The sequence below is a fragment of the Rhineura floridana genome, chromosome 19, assembly GCF_030035675.1.
Source record: "Rhineura floridana isolate rRhiFlo1 chromosome 19, rRhiFlo1.hap2, whole genome shotgun sequence".
Classification (NCBI taxonomy): Eukaryota; Metazoa; Chordata; class Lepidosauria; order Squamata; family Rhineuridae; genus Rhineura; species Rhineura floridana.
Window position 1 is genome coordinate 20,240,719 of NC_084498.1, and position 19,762 is coordinate 20,260,480.

Sequence of the window (19,762 nt, forward strand, 5' to 3'; positions counted from 1 at the left end):
GAGAGCTGCTGCCAATCAGAGTAGGCAATGCTGAGCTAGATGGACCCAATGATCTGACTATAAGGCCGCTTCCCATTCTCCAATGAGCATGGAGGTTTGGGTCCTTTTTTAAAAGCTGTGTATTGACTACATAACCCTTAAGCACGTTTCCTCAGAAATAATTCCCACGGAGTTCATGATGGGGCCAATTCCTTGCGGTGGGGAGCCCCAGGCCTGAGGGCCAAATGCAGCTCTCCTATCTGGCCCTCAGATCTCTCTCAAGGCCACTCTCCCTCTTGCCAGGCCACACCCCACATTGGCCTTGTTTCATACCCTCGAGCATAGCTGGCTGGGATACTATTTTTTAAAATTCTGATAATGCTTCTTGCTTGTCTAGTTGGAGGACAGAGAGGGCTGTGTGCAGAAACTAACCCACAGCACAAAAAGAGCATTTTATATCTGTTGTTCCATCCACTTCTTCCTCTGGCCTGGTTCGCCCCTGGCATGTGGCCCTCAGAAGGTTGTTGAGAAGAGAATGTAGCCCTCAGCCTAACAAAGGTTCGCTATCCCAGCCTTAGAAGATATTTTTCGGGTTGTAGTCTGAATGTTCTAGTCCAGAGGTTCCCAAACTGTAGTCCGTGGACCAGATGTGGTCCATGAGCTTCATTCAGGTGGTCTGTGGCCGGTCCACATTAAATCCTTGTGTATTAATTAACTGTATCTTTATTGCTTCATTTCATATATTGCATTATATTACAATTTGAATGCCATGACATGCAAATTGTAATATGATAATACAACCGGGGAACCGAAAGCAGCAAAATGCAGTAAAATGATACAGTACCTAGCCCAGCACCTTACAACGGCAGGCAGAAAAATCATTAAGTCGTCCACCAAACCATCAGAAATTTTCAAGTGGACCGTTGGGGGGGGCAGTTTGGGAACCACTGTTCGGGTGCTATGGGTTGAAAAGAAGAGTAAAGTTCTTTCTGGAGTTTATGGGGGGGATCAATCCCAATTTTTCTATGCATAATTTTATATAACTGTATTATGCCCCTTCTCAGCAATCTTTTCTCCCGTAAAGCTAAAAAGCTTCAAAACACTCTAGCCTTTCCTTACAGGGAAGGCACCCCAACCCCCTTTAGCATTTTGGGTGCCCTTTCCTGCAACCTGGGGGTATCCCCCCCCGGACACCAAACCCACACTTTAAATTTTGTTACAGCTTTTGTTGCTGAAGGATACTTAAACTGGCCAGCTTTATTGCGAATAGTAAGGCGTGGCCCCCAATCTATATTGATTGGAAATACGTTTCAGAATGTGGCCTCCTGGCACCTTTGTCTTCAGAATGAAAGTGGCTGGCTTAAACACTCTTCCCAATAGGGGTGTTTGACACGTTACATTCAACTAAGGTACAATCTGTGCAACTATGTGCCAAATGTTTGAGCTGTACAGATGTAACGTCCAATGGGTGGAGTCTGCACAAAAGCCGATTTAGACAAATCAACATGTGTACATTGTTTCACACAAACATCTGTACATGCAAAGAGACAACTTGTACTTGTGCTCAGCATAACATGGGAACAATCCTATTATTGTAACATATCATTGGGACACCAAGAGCCAACCAATACAGGTGAGGGCACAGGGATATATGGTACCTCATACCCCAAACAGAGTTGCTGTTACGCACTTGAAGAAATTTAAATGTACCCACACAAGCACAGTGAAGTTAAGAGAGGAATACAATGAGATCATCATTTTCAATCAACCTTTTAATGAAAAGTTCATAAAATAACAGTTTCTCATCACTGTACATTAAGACTGCAAATTTCTGAATGCTGAGATCATATTATAATTTCTGTATTTTAATTTCCCCCCCCCAGTATGACACTTGAGTTGGAGTCACAGCATCCTGCAACTCTGACCTGAATTCAAGTTCTTGAAGGAAATCAACAGAACATCACAACAGGAACATCAGCCGTGCTGGGGGCAGCACCTGGGGCTCTTGGCCTGGCAGAGAGTTAAGGCTTAAACCAGGATGTATGTGTAAGGGGGACAAACCACTGTTTTCCCAGTTGAGCTTTAAAGAAAAAAAAATTCCATCAAGTGTGGTCTTTCCTCGCCCCCTCCCCAAGGAAGGGAAACAAATAATTTCTTAGTAATTCAAAGCTAGAGTTACGAACGTACAGCCAAATCTTGTGAATGATAAAGTTATTTTTTAAAAAAACATATGAACATTTACTGATAAAAGCAAAACCTATGAACTGTCTTGCTATGACTTTTCCCAGCATGCCTTGCTCCAATCATCCAGCGTGCATGCTACGAGACTCTGTAGTCAGCACACCCATACCACATGTTCAATACTGTTCAAACCAGGTAATGGAGAGATGATTTGGGTGGGGGGCAGAGAGAATGACCTTAGAAAAAAGTTCCCATCCTCCAAATCCTTTCCAAGAACTCTGAAAGACGGGGGGAGGGGGGGAGAAGTATTGCAACATCCACCGGAGGTATGAGTGAGGTAGAAAAACGGGATTCTTCCCCATTACAACATGAAGCTCAGAGAAAGGCAGTCCAGCACAGCGTGAACATCTCATTCCAGCGCCTTCCACTGAGACAAAAATAATTTGGTTGGAAAGTGCTCCAGTAATCGCGCGAGAGAAGCCAGCCTCAACGTAAAGCTTAGATAGAATACAAGGGGACTAACAATAGAGGTCCAACCTATGGTTCCTTACATGTCAACAACAAGGAGACTGAAGGGAGTGGACGAGACGGACCGTGAGGGAACTTTGTGTTGGCTCGATCGAGAGAGATTTGCTTTAGCAATAAGGCAGCCTTTTCCCAGCCTGGTACCCTCCGGATGTATGGGAGTTGTCCAAAACATCCGGAGGACTCCATGTTGGCGAAGGCTTGTACAATGAGTGAAAAGATGTGGTCTTCCTTTTAACGCTGTTGTTAAACCTTTCTGGTGAAAAGCTCTCAATTTTTTCCCTAGAAGCCTGCCTACCTCAAGCTTCAAGCGTATGTTGTGTAGCCTGAGGGGTTTGGAAAGTGACACATGCAGCATTCAAAATTAAGGGCCATATTTCCAGATGTTGTTTTATTGCTGTACGACCCAACAAATAAGATTTGCTCTTTATGACTCCATGCCAACAAATCAGACGTTATGTGGGAGCGGCAGATAGGTAACATTACCTTGACATACTTTTCAAAAATTGTTAGTTTAAAGGAAAAATGGCAACTAGATGGATGGACAGGGCCTCAGAAGAAAGAGGGGTGCTTAATGCTTCACTTACCAACCATTCCTCTTCAAATCCTCAGCAAGCATGCATTTGGAACCCAAGGGCAGGTGGAGAATTTGGAACAAGACAAATCAGGCAAGGAAAGGACTAACCAGCCTTTGTATGTTTTCAATACTGAACACCCATCAGGATCAAACATATATACTTCCTCAATCCCTATCACCCCTCCAGACATGGCTTTTTGAATAAGGAACATACTGGTAATGACATATAATGCCTAGTTAGGCCCTTAGATCTAGCAACATTTGACAGAAAAAGTTCAGATGTTAAGCTTGGCCCTTCAAACCATCACTTTCCCTCACCTCACAGAGAACCTGCATTTCTGGTCAGAACAGCAGAGCTCCCGGAAGCGACACAAGTCGCTTCATAGGCACAGTAGCATCCTGTGCCGCTCCACACTTTTGCCACACAGAAGGAACAGCAACTCTCACCTTGATGGCACAATCTAAATAGGAAAAGACTGACCATAGCCCAACATTGCTGAGGAAGTTGGGATGCGGCAAGACTCACTAATGCCTGAGCTTTATACCATAGCTGTGGTCCCTTACGGCGAAAGGTTGGGCAAGCGCTATGTAGAGATGTGAACTTTCCCAGGTAAGAGCAACACTTGAGCATGTGGTAAGGTGAGAAGCACTGCAGAACTGCGGCATGTCAGAAATATCCACAAGGATGGTGCACGATCCATTTTCCTATTCAGAGCCCTCATCTCTGTGCCCAAATATTTGTTCATTATTGCTGTAAACACTGAGGAAAAGGGAACAATACTGAAGGAGTTCAGACTTTTGCCGATCCAAGCATCAGCACGGAACGTGGCTAACTCTGTTTTCACCTGCTCTTTCTCTTTCAGTTTTGCTATAATCATAAAGCCTCCTCCCCCCGTCCCTCAACTCCGCTCCAGATCATAGGTTTTGCCTTCTTTTACCAAATGCCCCAAAGGTGTCTCCTTTCTAGGCCCATGTTCCTGCATTTTAGAACAGAAGTGACATGGTAAAAAATAAAAATACTGTTAACCCAGACTTTGACCGGCACTGCTCAAAATCAGTGCTTTAACATACTTGCTCGCACGCGCACGTGTATATATATATATATATATACACACCCACACACCCACACACAAACATGAGAGAAAAAAAGGACAGGAAATTGTATAAGAGTGACATTGTAACTGGAAACATTTAAATACAGCAAAACAAATCCGTCTTCTATGCAAAAAGCTACAAAAGTCCAGTCTTTGTATTGTCTTCACAGGTTATGGTTTATGGCTATGCTGAGAGTCTCTGAGATTTTTTTTTTATTTTTTAAAGTTTTCAAACTTTTTTTTAAACACTTTTTTTTTCTGAAATCCTGTAGCGAAGACCCTGCAGATGCTTCTTCCGTCTTTTGCAAATGCTCTGAGTTTTTTTTTTCCTTGCAAAAACTGTGCATACAGAATTTTGAGAAATAAATACATTCATTACTGCACATACAGATTGATACAAAAAAAACACACTGTCAAATAGTGTTTGCACCATCTTTGTTAGATATTCAAGACCAGGCAAAATTAATATGTTTGTTTTCCATCAGCCTCTCCTCACCCCAAAGTATGTATCTTTTTTCTCCCCCCCAAAAAAAGAAAATAATAAAAAAATGAGGCTGCTATGGCGTAAGTGGAAAAACAGCGCTAAATTAAGCAAGAACAGTCAAGTGGAAAATTGTGTATAGTTTTAGAAGGTGGGAGCTCCGGAATTATATTCTTCAGTGATTTTTTAAAAAACTTTTATCTAAGATGCAAAAATAAGCATGCCTTTTTTACATGGAAATACTTTTGTATGTCTTGTATTTTCTTTCTTCCATCTCTCTAAAGGATACACAAAAAGCACTTCCAAAAGTAAGCACTACAACTCGGGATCCAACCGACCCAGAATACCGTCTGGCAAAATCACTGGAGGGGAAAAATAAAACATAGGTCCTGTAACAGGACAAGAAATGGCTCCCCATGAGTTCCAACTTATCCATGTCGTCTACTGGGGGGCTCGGAGGCTCACGGTACATGATACTCTGCTAAGACAGAGAGAGAGAAAGGGGTGTGCTTCCTCCAGAGATTGAGCACCAGACTGCAAACTGGGTCAGGCTGGCTTGCTGGTTCGGGGGCTTGCATGTAAAAATCCCTCCCCCCGCTCCCCCAACCCTCATTGGAGTGAATTAGTCCAACTCGTCAAAAAAAAAAAATCAAAGAAACAAAACAGAAGTGATATACTCGAAGCAATTTGGATACACGCTTCTGAAACCCAGGGAGGGTACCCACCAGATAGACTACCTCTCAAAGGCTACCCAAGGCTGGTCTTGATTTGATTAATGAGCCCTTTAAATACCTGCAGACATCTCAGTAGAGGACCAGCTATGGCCCTTGCTCCTTTTCTGAGGCTAATGTCCTATGATAAAGCTACTTGCCAGGAGCTCTTTGGCGTCTCCTGAAAACGTTGTGGCTCCTCAGAGTAGCCCACGGCTGGAATACATACATATTTGGCAATTCCCCATCAGAAGGGGCTAGAAAAAACAGCCCAGCTCTTTCGGCTAACATGAAGCATCTGGTTCTCCTCCTCTAAAGGTAGCGTCCTCTTGGCTTTCGGCCACACCCACAGGCCCCCTCAGATACCCGATTGTTGGAGGACACATCTGTCTACATTCTTAAATCTCCCCCCCCCCCGTCTTTCAAAACCCTTCAATCCAGCACCGTACTCATTAACCATAAATGGGTGCCACTTCTTCCTCTACAAAAGGTGTGGGGAATTGCTGGACCGCCAGATGTTACTGAACTGCAACTCCCATCAGCCCCAGCAAGCACGGCCAATGGCCAAGGATGATGGGAGTTGTGGCTGAGCAACATTCCGAGGGCCAAAGGTCCCCCAAACCTGCTATACAATGCAGCTTGAACAGATGGAAGCCCATCCTTATGAAACTCCCAGCTTCCTTGATGCGTCGGTCCCTAAACTCTCTAAATGGAAATCTCTTGGTTGTTTCCAGGGCATCAGCCACTGAGGAAGGTGAGACCCTTTTCTTTTTCAATACCCGGCATATTCCTAAAAATGTGGTGGAATGCAGATGACTTCCTATAGAGTTGGCGAGGTACTTTAAAAATTTTATATATATATATATATATATATATATATATATATATATATATATTAAAAAATCCACATTTTGAACATTGTGATAAGCCTTTCAACAGCTAAACCAATGGAAAAAGCAAAGATTAATTTTGACTGGCCCCTACATCTGTTGAGGTCTGTAACTGTAAAAGTTTATGTAAACAATGAGATAAATATATTAATTTTCTTTTTCTGAGCCAAGCGAGGTTCCATACTCATTTCAAAATGTGCTTTGGTTTAAAAAATAGTTTTGTGAATTTGGGTATGAGCTATTTTTTGTAATACAACTACTCCTACTTTATTCTTTGTTTTCCTCTCCTGTTACTCCGAAAACATTCTGGATCTAAACAGACTAAAGCATATCGTTAAGCTGCCAGGCCTCTGCACTTAAAAAAAAAAAAAAAACCTTAGGAGGCTTGTTCTGTATCTCCACAAAATGAAACACACACAAAAAAAACCAACCAAAAGAAAACAAACAAGGAACAACACACGTTAATTCCCTCCCCTCCCCACCCCTAGAACTCTTAAAATCTTAAATATGAAACTAGTGTTTTGCTTTTTCATTAAAATACAGAAAATGCTTGATACAATACTATGTCGTACAAATGCAGTCGAGTGTTCAGACCCTCTAAACGAGTCCTGAACAGTCCCTGAAGTTTTTGAGTATTACTAGGTTTTCTTTTCATTTCTCATTGACACCATTGGGAAAGAAGGTCATTACTCGGTATATGGAACATGAGTCTACACAGTTACTTTTGCCAAAAAAAGGGGGGGGGAGAAAAAGGAGAAACTCTCCCCCCCCTTTTTGTACAATACTCACGCTGTACACAGACTTTTTGTCACATGTTTAAGTGCTGAGGGGGGAAAGAACTAAAAAAAATTAAAAGGAGGCTCCTTTAACAATAATTAATGAACAAGGAGGGGGCCAACAACAAATGGGCCCTGAAACTTCCAAGATTCCAAAACTCAAACCATTAACAAAACAAAACGCAAACCAAGCCGAACACCTCCATCACCCCCAACCCCCATCCCAACAATTGGAGTCTATTAAAATTCTGAAGGATTTCGGTAGAGCTTGCTCTCCGCAGGATCTACACCTTTGGCCTCCTCTTTGGGTAACTACAGACGGTCATTTACTAAGCAGCAACTTCCTATGAATACGACTGCATGAAGATGGCGTTCCTGGTGGCATCTGCCTCCTACGCCGAGCATGGATTTTAGCCACCCGAAAGGAAAGGGAGGGGTAAAATTGTCACAAAGTGGGAGCGGGTGCATGCGGCTCTCGCAGTTCAGCTACCCGATCAGAATTCACCTGCTATCTCAGCTCACCCAAAGGTTGACTGTCACACCTTACATGGCTCTATCACCAGCTCTTCAGCTTGGTCGCACCGATGCTTAAGGTCATCAATGCTGGTTGGAAGGGAGAAGGAAAGTGCCGGGAGGAAAATGGAATGGAGACAATCGCTGTTGCTTTGTAACTGCAACAGGAAATGCAGAGGGGTGTGGAGGTGGAGGAAGAGATAGGTGATCTGCTTTTTGGGGGGGGCAGTGAGGTAGGAACAAAGCAGAGTGAATCTCAACTCTTGACCTCATATACCAGATTACTGGCTCAGGACTTGGTTCCAAAGGCATCTCAAGAGTAACAAAAAAGAAAAGAGAAAAAGAAAAGTCTGGATACTTGAGGAGACCCAAACCCTGGTGATTTGCGCTGTTCAGAAATTTAAATTTCACACCTGTGCCCTTTGTCTCCTGGCAAAAAAGTTGCCAACTGAGGGTTTGCATCCCCTAAAGTATGAATTCACAGATGCTGGTTTAGGGATTTTCTGATTTTGGCAAGGCATGTGGATCAAAATTCACCAAGGATGTCTCCACTGTGCAGTAGAGTTCTCCTACAATTCCTGCCCCACCCCCGGAAACAAATCTAACAGGGGTGCCATCATCCTTTAACCTCTTCTGGGTAAAGTTTCTTTATTATGGAGTTCCATGGCAGGCAACAGCTTCCCCTTTCATTTCACCAAGGTGGGGAGAGGCACAGTTCGGGGTACCCCAAGGGATGTTAAGGAGCGGGGAAGCCCCTCTGCGAGCGGAAACTCCTGGTCTTCTGCAGTGCGATGCGCTGCACACAGGGCAGAAAATGAAACATGAAATGTATTGCCTCCCATCCAGTCGACTATAGACTGGATCCAGACTCGACTCTACTGAGATCAGTAGGACTTAAATCTGGATCCAACTGATAGTGATATTTGAAAAAAAGGGGGGGGGAATTACGATAAGGGAAGGGGGTAAAAATAATCTTTCCACATCAGTGCACTGTTAGCAAAAGCCAGACGAAAATCAAAATGGTGGCACTACTAGAATGAGAGTTGTATGGAGTTAAAAAGCAGCTCGTGACATCGAGTGAGGTAAAGTCACATGGGACTGGTGTGTGTGTATGGGGCATCTTTCCTATTACAGGGCTAGGCTCAATATGGTGGGGTTTAAACCATGGCCCTCCAAAGACTACTGGACTACAATTTCCATCATCCTAGACCAGCCTTTCCCAACCAGTGTGCCTCCAGATGTTGTTGGACCACAATTCCCATCTTTCCTGACCATTGGCAATGCTGGCTGAGGCTCATGGGAGTTGTGGTCCAACAACATCTGGAGGCACACTGGTTGGGAAAGGCTGTCCTAGACTATTGGCCTTGCTGGTTGGGGCTGATGGGAATTGGAATCACAGGTTCTTGCTGTACTGCATGGAAGTATGGACTCCCACCGACTCAGTTCATTCAAAACACTTTTTAACGGTCTGTTTCTTAAGAGGAAAAAAAACAGGGGGAGCTGTTGTGCAGGGAAGAGGAGGGATGGAAAAAAATTGAAAGCTTATCTTTGTTTTATCTGAATATGCTCAAACTTTTTTTTTTGGTCTAAACTTAAAGACAAAAGTTTTTTTTCCCCTTTTCTGAAGAAAAAAGACAGGGCTTTGGTGAACCCTACCAATATAATAATAATAATATTAATTATCATAATAATAATATAATAAAAAGAACAATGGTTTTGAGCAAGAAAGTTAAAGCGGAAAAACAAAATGTAAACCTTACTCAATTTTAGACAGGATGATTCTAAAGGGACTGCGAAATTTTTACCACCCCACTTCCCCCACTGGGAGGGGGCTGGGGGAAAGCCATCACTTTCCACAAAAGGTCACGCCAACCAAGTCGAGGGGCCACAAAATGGCGGGTGATGACTCTGTCCTCTCCTCCTAAACCTATAGCAGCTGTTGGCTGTGAAGTCTTCTACCGAGGGGGGCACAAAAAAAAACAACCCCTCTCTTCGATTTTTCCAACTCTCGTGTGCGTGCATTAAGATTTCCTTAATAACAACAACAATCATAATTTAAAAAGAAGAAGCAGAAAACCGCACCCCCCACACCCTCCCTCCCAGAAAAGGGAGGACATGAAACACTTTGGTTAGGCTTCCCACACACTCTTATTGCACTCTGGAGCCTAGTAACACAACGCCCGCTACAACAGCGTTTTCGTATCCCGTCAGGTGGTTACCATGCTAACCCAGATGCGTCTGAAACGTAACGGATAGCAGACATCGCCCCCCCCCTGCCCCCAATAGCATCCAGGTTCAATAAACAACGTTGGAAAGAGCTTTAAAAAAAAAAAAGATTTCCTCATGGACAGAAAAAATCAGTAATTTGGTGAAAAGCCAGCGACCCCTACAGAACTATTCACTTGGGCCGCTGGCTTATAATCTACCTATTATCGTCTTTGGCCAAGTTGCGCTTCTAGAATCATTTTAAGTTGACTTCTTGATGGAAGGACAAGGGTGGTAAAAATCCCTTACGTTTTTAATTTAATTTCTACTTTGTACACTTACTTACAAGGCGGGAGGGGGAGGAGGGACAAAACGCCACACCTAATATTTCACTAACCATCTTATTGTTCTCATGAATTCAAGAGGTAGCAAAGGGAACAGGCCGATCCATATTAACCTGTTCTTTAGTGAGGGAGAAAAAGCTAAACACACACACACACACTCACGCACAAAATAAAAATAAAAAAGTACCTAAAGGAACTTGTAGCAATTCCAGCCTATATCGAACCCAACTCCCCGCGCCCGTTCCATTAGAGTTACTTCAAAACCTTCCAGTTCCAACAATTACATAAACGCTTTAAACAATGGTTTGTTTGTTTTCTCTCTCTTAATAAAACAAGTACCTCTAAGGAAAGAATATTCATACGAACTATTAGGGGTGGGAAAACAAAACAGAAAGACGACCCCTGCTCAGCTGAAATAAATTCCCAGGGGCACCCGACTCCCATTCAGTCATGGATAACGCTGAAGTGATTGAAGTGGGGAACAGGCCAAGAAGGTGGAGGTGAAGAGGTACATGTCTGGTGTGCAACGACACAGCAGGCCAAACTCTACTACTGAAAAAATGGCAGGCAGAGTGGGGGAGAAGAGAAATAGGCCACCTTCCTAGATTGAAAGCGCTTCTCTTCTAGCATGCAAAAACTCTTGAGGAGGGATCGTTAAGAGGCAGCCAACTGATAATACCACCAACAAAAGGTTCCCCTATTGCAGCCAACGGCAATCGCTGCCATCTTATCACAAAGAAATTCTGAGGAGTCGTGTCAAGGGTTACCATTTTGTTAAAAAAAAAATGGGATTCTGTTGGCAAGAAACGCCTCCACCGACGGCATTTAGGGAAACTACCAATGTCACTTGGTCGGACAATGGAAGGAAAGACGAACGCCCGTGGCTGGGAAAACCAGCCACAGAATGGGAAAAGTCTGTGCGTAATGTCAATCTGCACCAAGGAAATAATACTTGGGTTGAGTTTTATCGACAGAAATCCAAAGTGCTAAGAAAGGAAACTGAGGAACATGAAGCAGCTGAGACCCCATTTCCCCCCCCCCTCCAATCACAAAGATTGGCCCCTTTTGGCTACCATTTCCAATTACCATCAACCTGGAAGGAACTCTTCTCCTCCACCCCTCAGCCCTTTCTCTCCACATCTGGGGCTCACAGTTAAGCTACATGTCCCCACAACTATGCAGAGTAGTGGCATTTCTCGCAACAACAATTTGACCTAAAAGACAAGGGAGAGGGGAAGGAAAATGCAAACAGGGTGGCAGCAGCTTAATTCTGGGCTGGTTTTTCTTTGTATATTTGGAGGGGCAGGGGGAAGAAAAAGAAATAAAGCTCTGCTTGGCTGAAGCCCCCCATGACTGAACAGGGAAGGGAATGACCCTTATTTTAGGTTTTTTTGTTTTTTTTTTTAAAGCAGCAAGTCTAGGGAAAAAGGTACGTTTATGGTGGGTGGGCTCAGAGCTCATTGCAGAGTCTTTGGCTTTTATGAAGGAGAGGTATGCATTCGCAGGTGGCTGATGAGATTGCGTTGCTGGGTGAACTTCCCGCCACAAAGTTGACATTCGTAGGGCTTTTCCCCTGAGTGAACACGCATATGCTCTGTCAGTCGGTACTGCCGGGTAAAGCGCATCCCGCACTCCTCACAAGCAAAGGGCTTGAGGCCCAAGTGGCTGCGCATGTGCCGTGTCATCGTGCCCCGCTGTGTGAACATCTTGCCACAGATATTGCAAGGGAAAGGCCGGGTCAGCCAGTGAGTCTTCTCATGCTGCCGGAGGGTGGCCGGATCTTTGTAGCTCTTCTCGCACACGGAACACTTGAAGGGCCGGGATTCGGTGGTATAGGGCTGGTTGGGATTGGACAAATCCTCCGCTTCCTCCTCCTTATCGTCGTAAGTTCCTTCCTCTTTGATGTAGAGGTCTTCCTCAGTGTGTTTCTCTACGTGAGCATTCAGCTGCTCGGAGCTAGGGAAACCCTTTCCGCATGGGATGCAGACGTAAAGGTTGTCCCCAAAGGCCACTGGCTCATAGCCTTCCTGCCGGTAGACATAGTTGGCGCTGGTGTGCCCGCCACTCTCGCTCTCGCTCTGCCCGCTGTCGTCACTGTTCTCCTTGCCGTTCTCCACATCCTCTTTGCATGTAAACGGTAGCTCTGACCCGTAGGCACCCAGGCCCAGGCTCCGCTCCGCTGACTTACACAAGGGGCCCATCAGTATGCCGTTGGGCAGTCCCTCGCCCTCCTCGCCACCTTTGCCACCACCCTCCTTCCTGTCAAAAACGCTGTCCTTCTTGAGCCACTCCTTCTTGCGTGATGAGTGGCGCAGGCTTTTCCTCTGGCTACCTTCTGGGAGAGACTGGCGATCTTCACTTAAGTCCATTTCCATGGGCTCACAGTTGTCAGGGAGGTTGGGTGGGGCTCCGGTGGTGGACTCGTCAAATGATGAGGCACTGTTGGCTGCAGGGGCTGAGGCAGGTCGGGGGGAACCACGCTGGCTTTCACTGTGCTGCGTATCATCCTGGGAGGCTGCTGGAGGAAGCGAGGGGCTTTTCTTGGACAGGTCGAGGCCGAGCTCCTGGTCCCCGCTGCTTCCATTGGCGCTGCTGCTGCTTCCATCTCCGCCATTCTTGCCGATTCCCCGACTCAAGACATGCGAATTCTCTTGGATGGAACTGCTGATGAAGACCTCGTCGTCCGAGATCTTCCCCTTTGGCATCTCCTTTGAGTGAGAGCCCTTCAGCCCCTCCGTTGACCCTGAATAACGAGTGATGACTGAAGCAGTAGAAAGTCTCTGACTCCGAGGGGGTCTCCCAACACTGGGGGTGCCGCCGGCCCTGCCAGCGAAAGACCTCCCATTGCGTTTCAGCTTCTTCCTACAGAGGGCAGCTAGGTCAGGTAGCTGGAGGTAGCTTGCGGCCGTGAGGAGAGCGTTGAAGTTCTGTTCACCAGGCTGGTCGGTCATCAAGAGCTTCCCAGTATAAATAAAGTCCAAGATTTGTCGGAACACTGTGGGGTTCACCATGTCGGTATCTAAGTTGATCAGGTTGTCGTGCAGGACGAGGGATTTGAAATACATGCTGCTGGCTGCAAGGATATTCTTGTGGGCACGGAAGAGGGCATTTTCAACAACAATGATCACATCGCAGAGAAATCCTTTGGCTCGTTGCTGGTTTAGCTGCAGCAGCAGTTGTTTGGCATGATTTGGCAGTTCCATCTCCACCTTCTTTTCCTTTCCCCGTTTACTTTATCACCTGCAAGGAAGAAAGAAAAAAAAAAGGGGGGGAAAGTGGGAGGAAACAGATCAAAGATGGTGAGCTCATTTTTCGCTTGCACCAGCATCTGTCACATCAGGATTAGGGAGCCTGTGGCCCTCTACATGCTGCTGGATGACAGCTCTCATCAACCTTCAACATTGGCTATGCTGGCTGGTGGGGCTGATGAGAGTCCAGCAACATCTGGTTCCCTGTCCCTGTGCTACATACATTCCCAACTTTGCCCAGATTAAAAAGAGGCACAATTAGTTGGTTTCAAGATTCCAGGAACCAACACTGCCATAGGGCTTTCCATTCCTTATATCCCACCTTTCCCTCCAAAGAGCTCAAGGTGATGTGCGCAGTTCTCCTTGCTCTCCATTTTATCCTCACAACAACCTTGTGAAGCAGGTTAGGCTGAGAGACAGTGACTAGTCTAAGGTCACCGAGTGCGCTTTGTTGCTGAGTGGGGATTTGAACTCTGGTCTCCTAGTCCAATTACTATGCCTCATCAATTCTATAGTAAATTGACACAGTAAACAAATATTTATAGCAATAATATACTATATGTGTACAGTAGGGCCCCGCTTTACGGCATTCTGCTTTAAGGCGTTCTGCCGATGCGGCGGCTTTCATTTTCAATTTTAAAGGTCTCTTTTGCGATGTTTTGCGCCGTTTTCGTGTCGTTTTCACGCGACACAGCCCATTATAGTGAATGGGGTTCCGCTTTACGGCGGGGGTCTGGAACGGAGCCCGCCATATAAGCGGGACCCGCCTGTATACATATATATAATATATATGATTAGTACAGTAAGTTATCATAAGAGTGGTATTTGGGTGGAAAAGTGGTTTGCGGCTGTTTTTTAAACCCTTTCAAGATGCTGAATAGGGGCTGGGTGCAGTCCAGGTTAGTTGTACTTAAATCTCACTGATTTCCATGGGAACTAAAACAAGTCCTGTTCTGCTAGTTCCTCTCCCCTGCAACCCCCCCCCATACGCCCTCAAAATCAGCTCTCAAGGGTTGGAGGACCATCCAGAGCAGGGAGGAGAGAGAGGGAAGTCCCCTTGCATGAACGGAGTTCCACTCCTGGAGCTGTGGATCCAATAAAGATGCCAACGGGACCCAAGTTCAGCTAACTAAGATCCAACCCATGAACTGTTCATCTGGTAATCTCGAATGCTCCTTGTTCAGGGCTCTACTAAGCAGAGATATAGGGTGGGATATAAATTAAATTAAATTAAAAAGGAAACTCAAAAGTGTGGATTCACTCAACAACTCAAAAGTGGGGGGAGTAGAGAAGAGGTGATAAAGTGGTAGCGGCGGCGGGGGGGGAGGAGGACAGTTTTAACCCTCACGCAGACCCAGCAAAACAATCACACTGCCTGACTCTAGGGTATATTTGGACTCCAGTGAGGTTTTCTGGAGTCACTTTGTACCCCCCTCCCTTTTTTTTGTCACCACAAGTGTGCTTGATGCTACCAAAGCACCTTCTGTCAAAAAACCCACCAACGCTTATGCAGAGGAGGTAAAAAATTTTCAGCCAGCGTCTGTTGGCCCCTTCTCCATGCATATGGAGCAAACCAGGGTATTTGGGGATCCCAGTAGGTTACTCAGAAGGAAAACGGTTAGTAGTAACTAGCTGAAATTTGAGGATGCTGTACAGGTGACAGCTTGTGTCGATGACCTAGAAGGACAATCCTGTGGGTCTACTCATGTGAAAGTTACACCATAAAAGGAAGAAATTTGCTCCCAGGGCTTTTTGCGGGGTTATTTTTTCGGATGTCAACAGTTTTCCGTTGCTAGAAGAAAAATGGTAAGTGGTTGCTGGCTGGAATTCAGGGCCATTGTACAGATTAAGATTTGTGACAACATCCCTGTAAGTCTACTAATGTGTAAATTAAACAATGAAAAGTGTACCGGGAGCTGAAAAGAACCCCACAAGTCTGTGTGAAGGTTAAGAGGTATATTAACTTTCTATCCTTAACTCCTCACAACCACAGAGTAAATTCACAGCCCTGCTTAGTCTGCCCAACTTTTATTCTTTTGGAGCACGGGTAGGGAACCTTTGCTGTTGCTGAACTAAAACTCCCATCAGCCCCGGCAAGCATGGCCCATGGGCAGAAATGATGGGAGTTGCGGTTCAGCAGCATTTGGAGGGCAAAAGGTCCTACACACCTGCTTTTGACCCCCCATTTTTTGTACATGTGGGAGCTCAGAGGTTCTCGGTGGGCCATTTGGGTTCTTAAAAGAAGCGTCTCTCTTTTAATGCACAGGCTTATGTCCTTGTGCACACCTAGGAGAGTCCTGTGAGAATATATAAACCGCAGCTTTATTTTGGAGTGGTCTTATTTTGCTTCCACTCATCTGGCAGGTATTTGGCCAGCTATGTTTGCTATTAGAGGGAACAGCCAATGAAACAAACACATTAGCCAGTATCTACTAGCACAGCCTTTCCCAACCAGTGTGCCTCCAGATGTTGTTGGACCACAACTCCCATGAGCCTCAGCCAGCATTGCCAATGGTCAGGAAAGATGGGAGTTGTGGTCCAACAACATCTGGAGGCACACTGGTTGGGAAAGGCTGCGCTAGTGGAATAGACAGTTGTGGGGGGTGGGTGAAAGGGAAGTAGTGGGCAACCAATTTTGCATCCATGCACATGCATTTATGTGAACACACATTACTGTTAAAATATAGTCGGTCCTTCACTCAGAGATTCATTCTTAGAGTCATATAAAAATGTCCCAGAGGGCAGGACACGGGATAATGGGCTCAAGTTACAGGAAGCCAGATTTCAGCTAAACAACAGGAAAACTTCCTAACTGTTAGAGTGGTACGACAATGGAACCAATGACCTAGGCAGGTGGAAAGCTCTCCAAGGCTGGAGGCATTCAAGAGGCAGCTGGACAGCCACCTGTTGGGTCTGCTTTCAGTTGGATTCCTGCATTGAGCAGGGGGTTGGACTGGATGGCCTTATAGGACCCTTCCAATTCTACTAGTCTATGATTCTATTAACAACATGTTCCTATAAGACCAAAAACCAACAGTGATTTACCAGGGATGGAAAGGCAGCTTGATTGGTAATCCAACCAATCAAGACTGGAACCACCGCAAGCCTTGGAATGCCAAAGTTAAGGTGTTAGCCTAGAGGGAACTCGGATTCTGCAAACACTTAGGAAGCCGAGGGTTATATCAAAGGGGTTTCACAGCCTGCCAAAGTAAATCAAAAGTAAACACCTTGCCACATAAAAACAGTTCTGTATCTTCAAATTGGCCTGCCCTCTCCCCAAGGAACCCTACCATGACTGCAGAACACCAGAATGAAAGAAGTCTTGATGTTAAAAATGGGGGGGGGATACATTGATCCCTAGCCAAAACCTAAGGGCCGTGTGTTGAAACACCTTTTTGCCACTGCTCCAAGGTGAATCACTATTATGTGGACAGCAACGAACATTTGTAGAAGCTGGACTTTCTACTCTTTTCGCTCTTAGAAATACCCGGGTAACTTAAAAGGTGTCATTATCAAGAGCTCTGCAGAACTATGGACCCTCGTCCCTACATAATTAGGTCCTTTGCTCACCCTTTACTTGTTGGAAGAGGTAGAGAGAAGCACATGAAAGGAACGAAAGGGAGAATAGTAATGGAGACTGGGAGGAGCATGGCTGCTTGCCTTAGAGGAGCTCCCAAGAAATTTCTCGTGGAGGCAAAGGCAACATGGAAAACATGCAGAATGGGGGCGTGCATTCATTTCTGAAACAAACCAAAACGGAAACGAATGAGCCCCAATTGTTTCAGTTACCAAAACTGTCTGGTGAGTTGAAGTAGGGAGCATCCATAGACTTTTTGGCTGTACTGTGGAATTTTCTCCCGAAGAGACCTGTCTGGCATACACGCCGGTATGTTTCAGGCACCAGGTGAAGGCTTCCACAGCATTGTAGAATCACCTATGATCTCCTATTGTAACATTAAGAATTTGGTGCCTGAGTTCACCTGTTTTCCTCTCCCCTCCCCAGCCCTTTTTCCTTTCGTGCTGTGGTTGACAGCAGAACTATGTTACTTTTATTGATCTATAAGCCACTCTGGCTGAAGAGCAGGGTAGAAACGACTGAAAATAAAGCTTTGGCTGGCTATGTGTGAAAAAAATGCTGCTGCCATCAATTACTGCTTTGTTTTGCCATTTTCTTTTACTGACACTTCATGAAGGAAAGGCCTTCTCTGTGGTGGCTCCACATCAACTGCTATCAACATTCTTGTCTTTTTAAAGGCAGGTGAAGATGCACCTCTTTGTCCAAGTCTTTGGGAAGGGCTGAGGTGCTCTGCAATTTGTTTCTGCTGTTGTTTTTATTTTATCCCTGCTGCCATTTGATTTGAGACTGCTGTGGATGATTTAGGATTGTTTTGATTTGCTTTTAACATGTTGTTTACTGTGACGTTTAAAAAAGTTGCACTCCGCCTCGAGACCCTTGGGTGAAGAGTGGCCCTAAAAACGTGAAATAAGCTATCCTGAATTTTTTTAAAAAACAAAGGACAGTATCTAGACCAGAAGGTCTCAAACTGTGGCCGGTGGACCACTAGTGGTCCATAAAATTTGTTCCTGTGGTCCGCAGCGTGTCTGTGGATTTGTGGTTGAAGATAAGAGACATCCACCATATGAAGTACTCACAGTGATTTTTAACTGTATTTTTATTGCTTCTTTGATGTCTTATATTATATTTTATGGCACTGCATCCTGAATTCTCTGGAATTCAAATGGTAATACAATAAAATACTATCTATAAGAAAAATAAAAAAAAGCAATAAAAATGCAATTAAAAATCGTACTGCACCTAGCCCAGCGCATTATAATTGCTACAACAGGCCAAAAAAAAAGAGAAAGAAAATCATTAAGTGATCTGCCAAATCCATCAGCAATTTTCAAGTGCTCCATCGGGGGAGGGGAGAGGTTGGGAACCACTGATCTAGACTCAAACAAACCTCCAAAACGCCGGTCTGATTTGCACAACACAGCACGGTATGCCAAACTATGGCTCAGCGGAACTGCACGACGGTGCGAGGTCCCTAAGAGGCACTTGCAGGCGCTTGGCTCCTCCCTGGTCCTGCTTACTGCCGCGCTGAGCCGAGCCAAAGTTTGGCTTTGCATGTCGTCTGAAGTGGGACTCCCGGTTGAGCTCCCTCCTCACTAACCACAAGCTGTGTTTGAGGAGAGAGTCAGCTTAACCATGAATTCCAGTTCAGACGACACCTAGCTCCTACTGGGAGGAAGGGCAGGATGATTTTTATTATTATTATCATCATCATCATCATCGTCATCGTCGTCATCGTCATGATCATCATCGTCATCATCATAGCTATGCATGGAAAAAAATCACCAGCGAGGAGAAAAGCAGCTGCAAGCTCCTCTCCAACAGCAAAACACATTTGTGCTGTTCAGGTAAGCCACAGGTTGGCTTACCACGGTGTCCAAACCAGGCTCTAAAGAAAAGGCAATGCAGGTCTCCCGAGGGAGAGAGTTGTCATGACCCCTGAATCTATTAGGGATCTGGAGTCGGAGGCTGCAGGGGGCACCAAGTGTGGAGCCGAGTCAGGGTTCGGGGCTGACTGCTGAAGATAGGGAGACCACTGCCCCCCGAGGCTGTGCCTGGGGCTCCTGGACCAGCAGGGCCTGTAGAGCCAGAGCCCAGACCCACACAGGTGCCTTCCCCTGAGCCTGAGAAACCAGATGCCTCCCACCGCACATCATCAGACTGGCAGCACGGGGCACACTAGGAGGGAGGCTATGGAACGGAGGAGAAGCGCCTGTCTTCAGTCCAGAGGGCTGCCCCTTCAAGGCTCTGATGTTCTCTCAAGGGGGTGGAGGCTGGAGGCCAAGGTTGTCGGAGCAAGTTGCCCTCTCAGAGCTGTCAGTGGTCCACCAACCTTTGACCAGCCTCGCCTCCAGCTTTGATGCTTTCTCCCTGGGTTCTGGCACTGGACCAGAACACGAAAGGAGCTTCACAGTTTAGGCCCCACAGTCACAAAGGCCCCATCCCTAAGAGCCACCCACTGTACCTGGGATGTCAAGGGCACATGGCGCAGGGGATCCAAGGAAGACCTTAACACGCAGGCAAGTCCTGCCAATGTCATTCCACAAGACATTAGCTTGGCATGACTCTACTACAGAGGGCTGCCTAAGATGGCTTTTAAAAAAGAGATGTGCAACAAGAGATTAAGGCAGCGCTGCTTCTAGCGGACCAATCTCCAGTCGCAGCA

At 45.7% G+C, this 19,762-nt stretch overlaps 1 protein-coding gene across 19 annotated transcripts in view; it reads right to left on the reverse strand.

Moving 5' to 3' along the window:
• Nucleotides 1-19,762, reverse strand: part of HIC2 (HIC ZBTB transcriptional repressor 2) — a 154,601-nt gene that overhangs the window by 26,303 nt on the left and 108,536 nt on the right. For 16 of the 19 annotated variants that reach the window (XM_061602500.1, XM_061602508.1, XM_061602492.1 and 13 more), the window contains one exon: nucleotides 9,009-13,515. The exons of the other annotated variants lie outside the window; for them this stretch is intronic. In XM_061602500.1, coding sequence (XP_061458484.1) covers nucleotides 11,754-13,478 — 1,725 coding nt within the window. In that variant the 5' untranslated portion in view covers nucleotides 13,479-13,515 and the 3' untranslated portion in view covers nucleotides 9,009-11,753. Of the gene's footprint in view, nucleotides 1-9,008; nucleotides 13,516-19,762 lie in introns of those variants that run through there. 19 annotated transcript variants of the gene reach the window in all.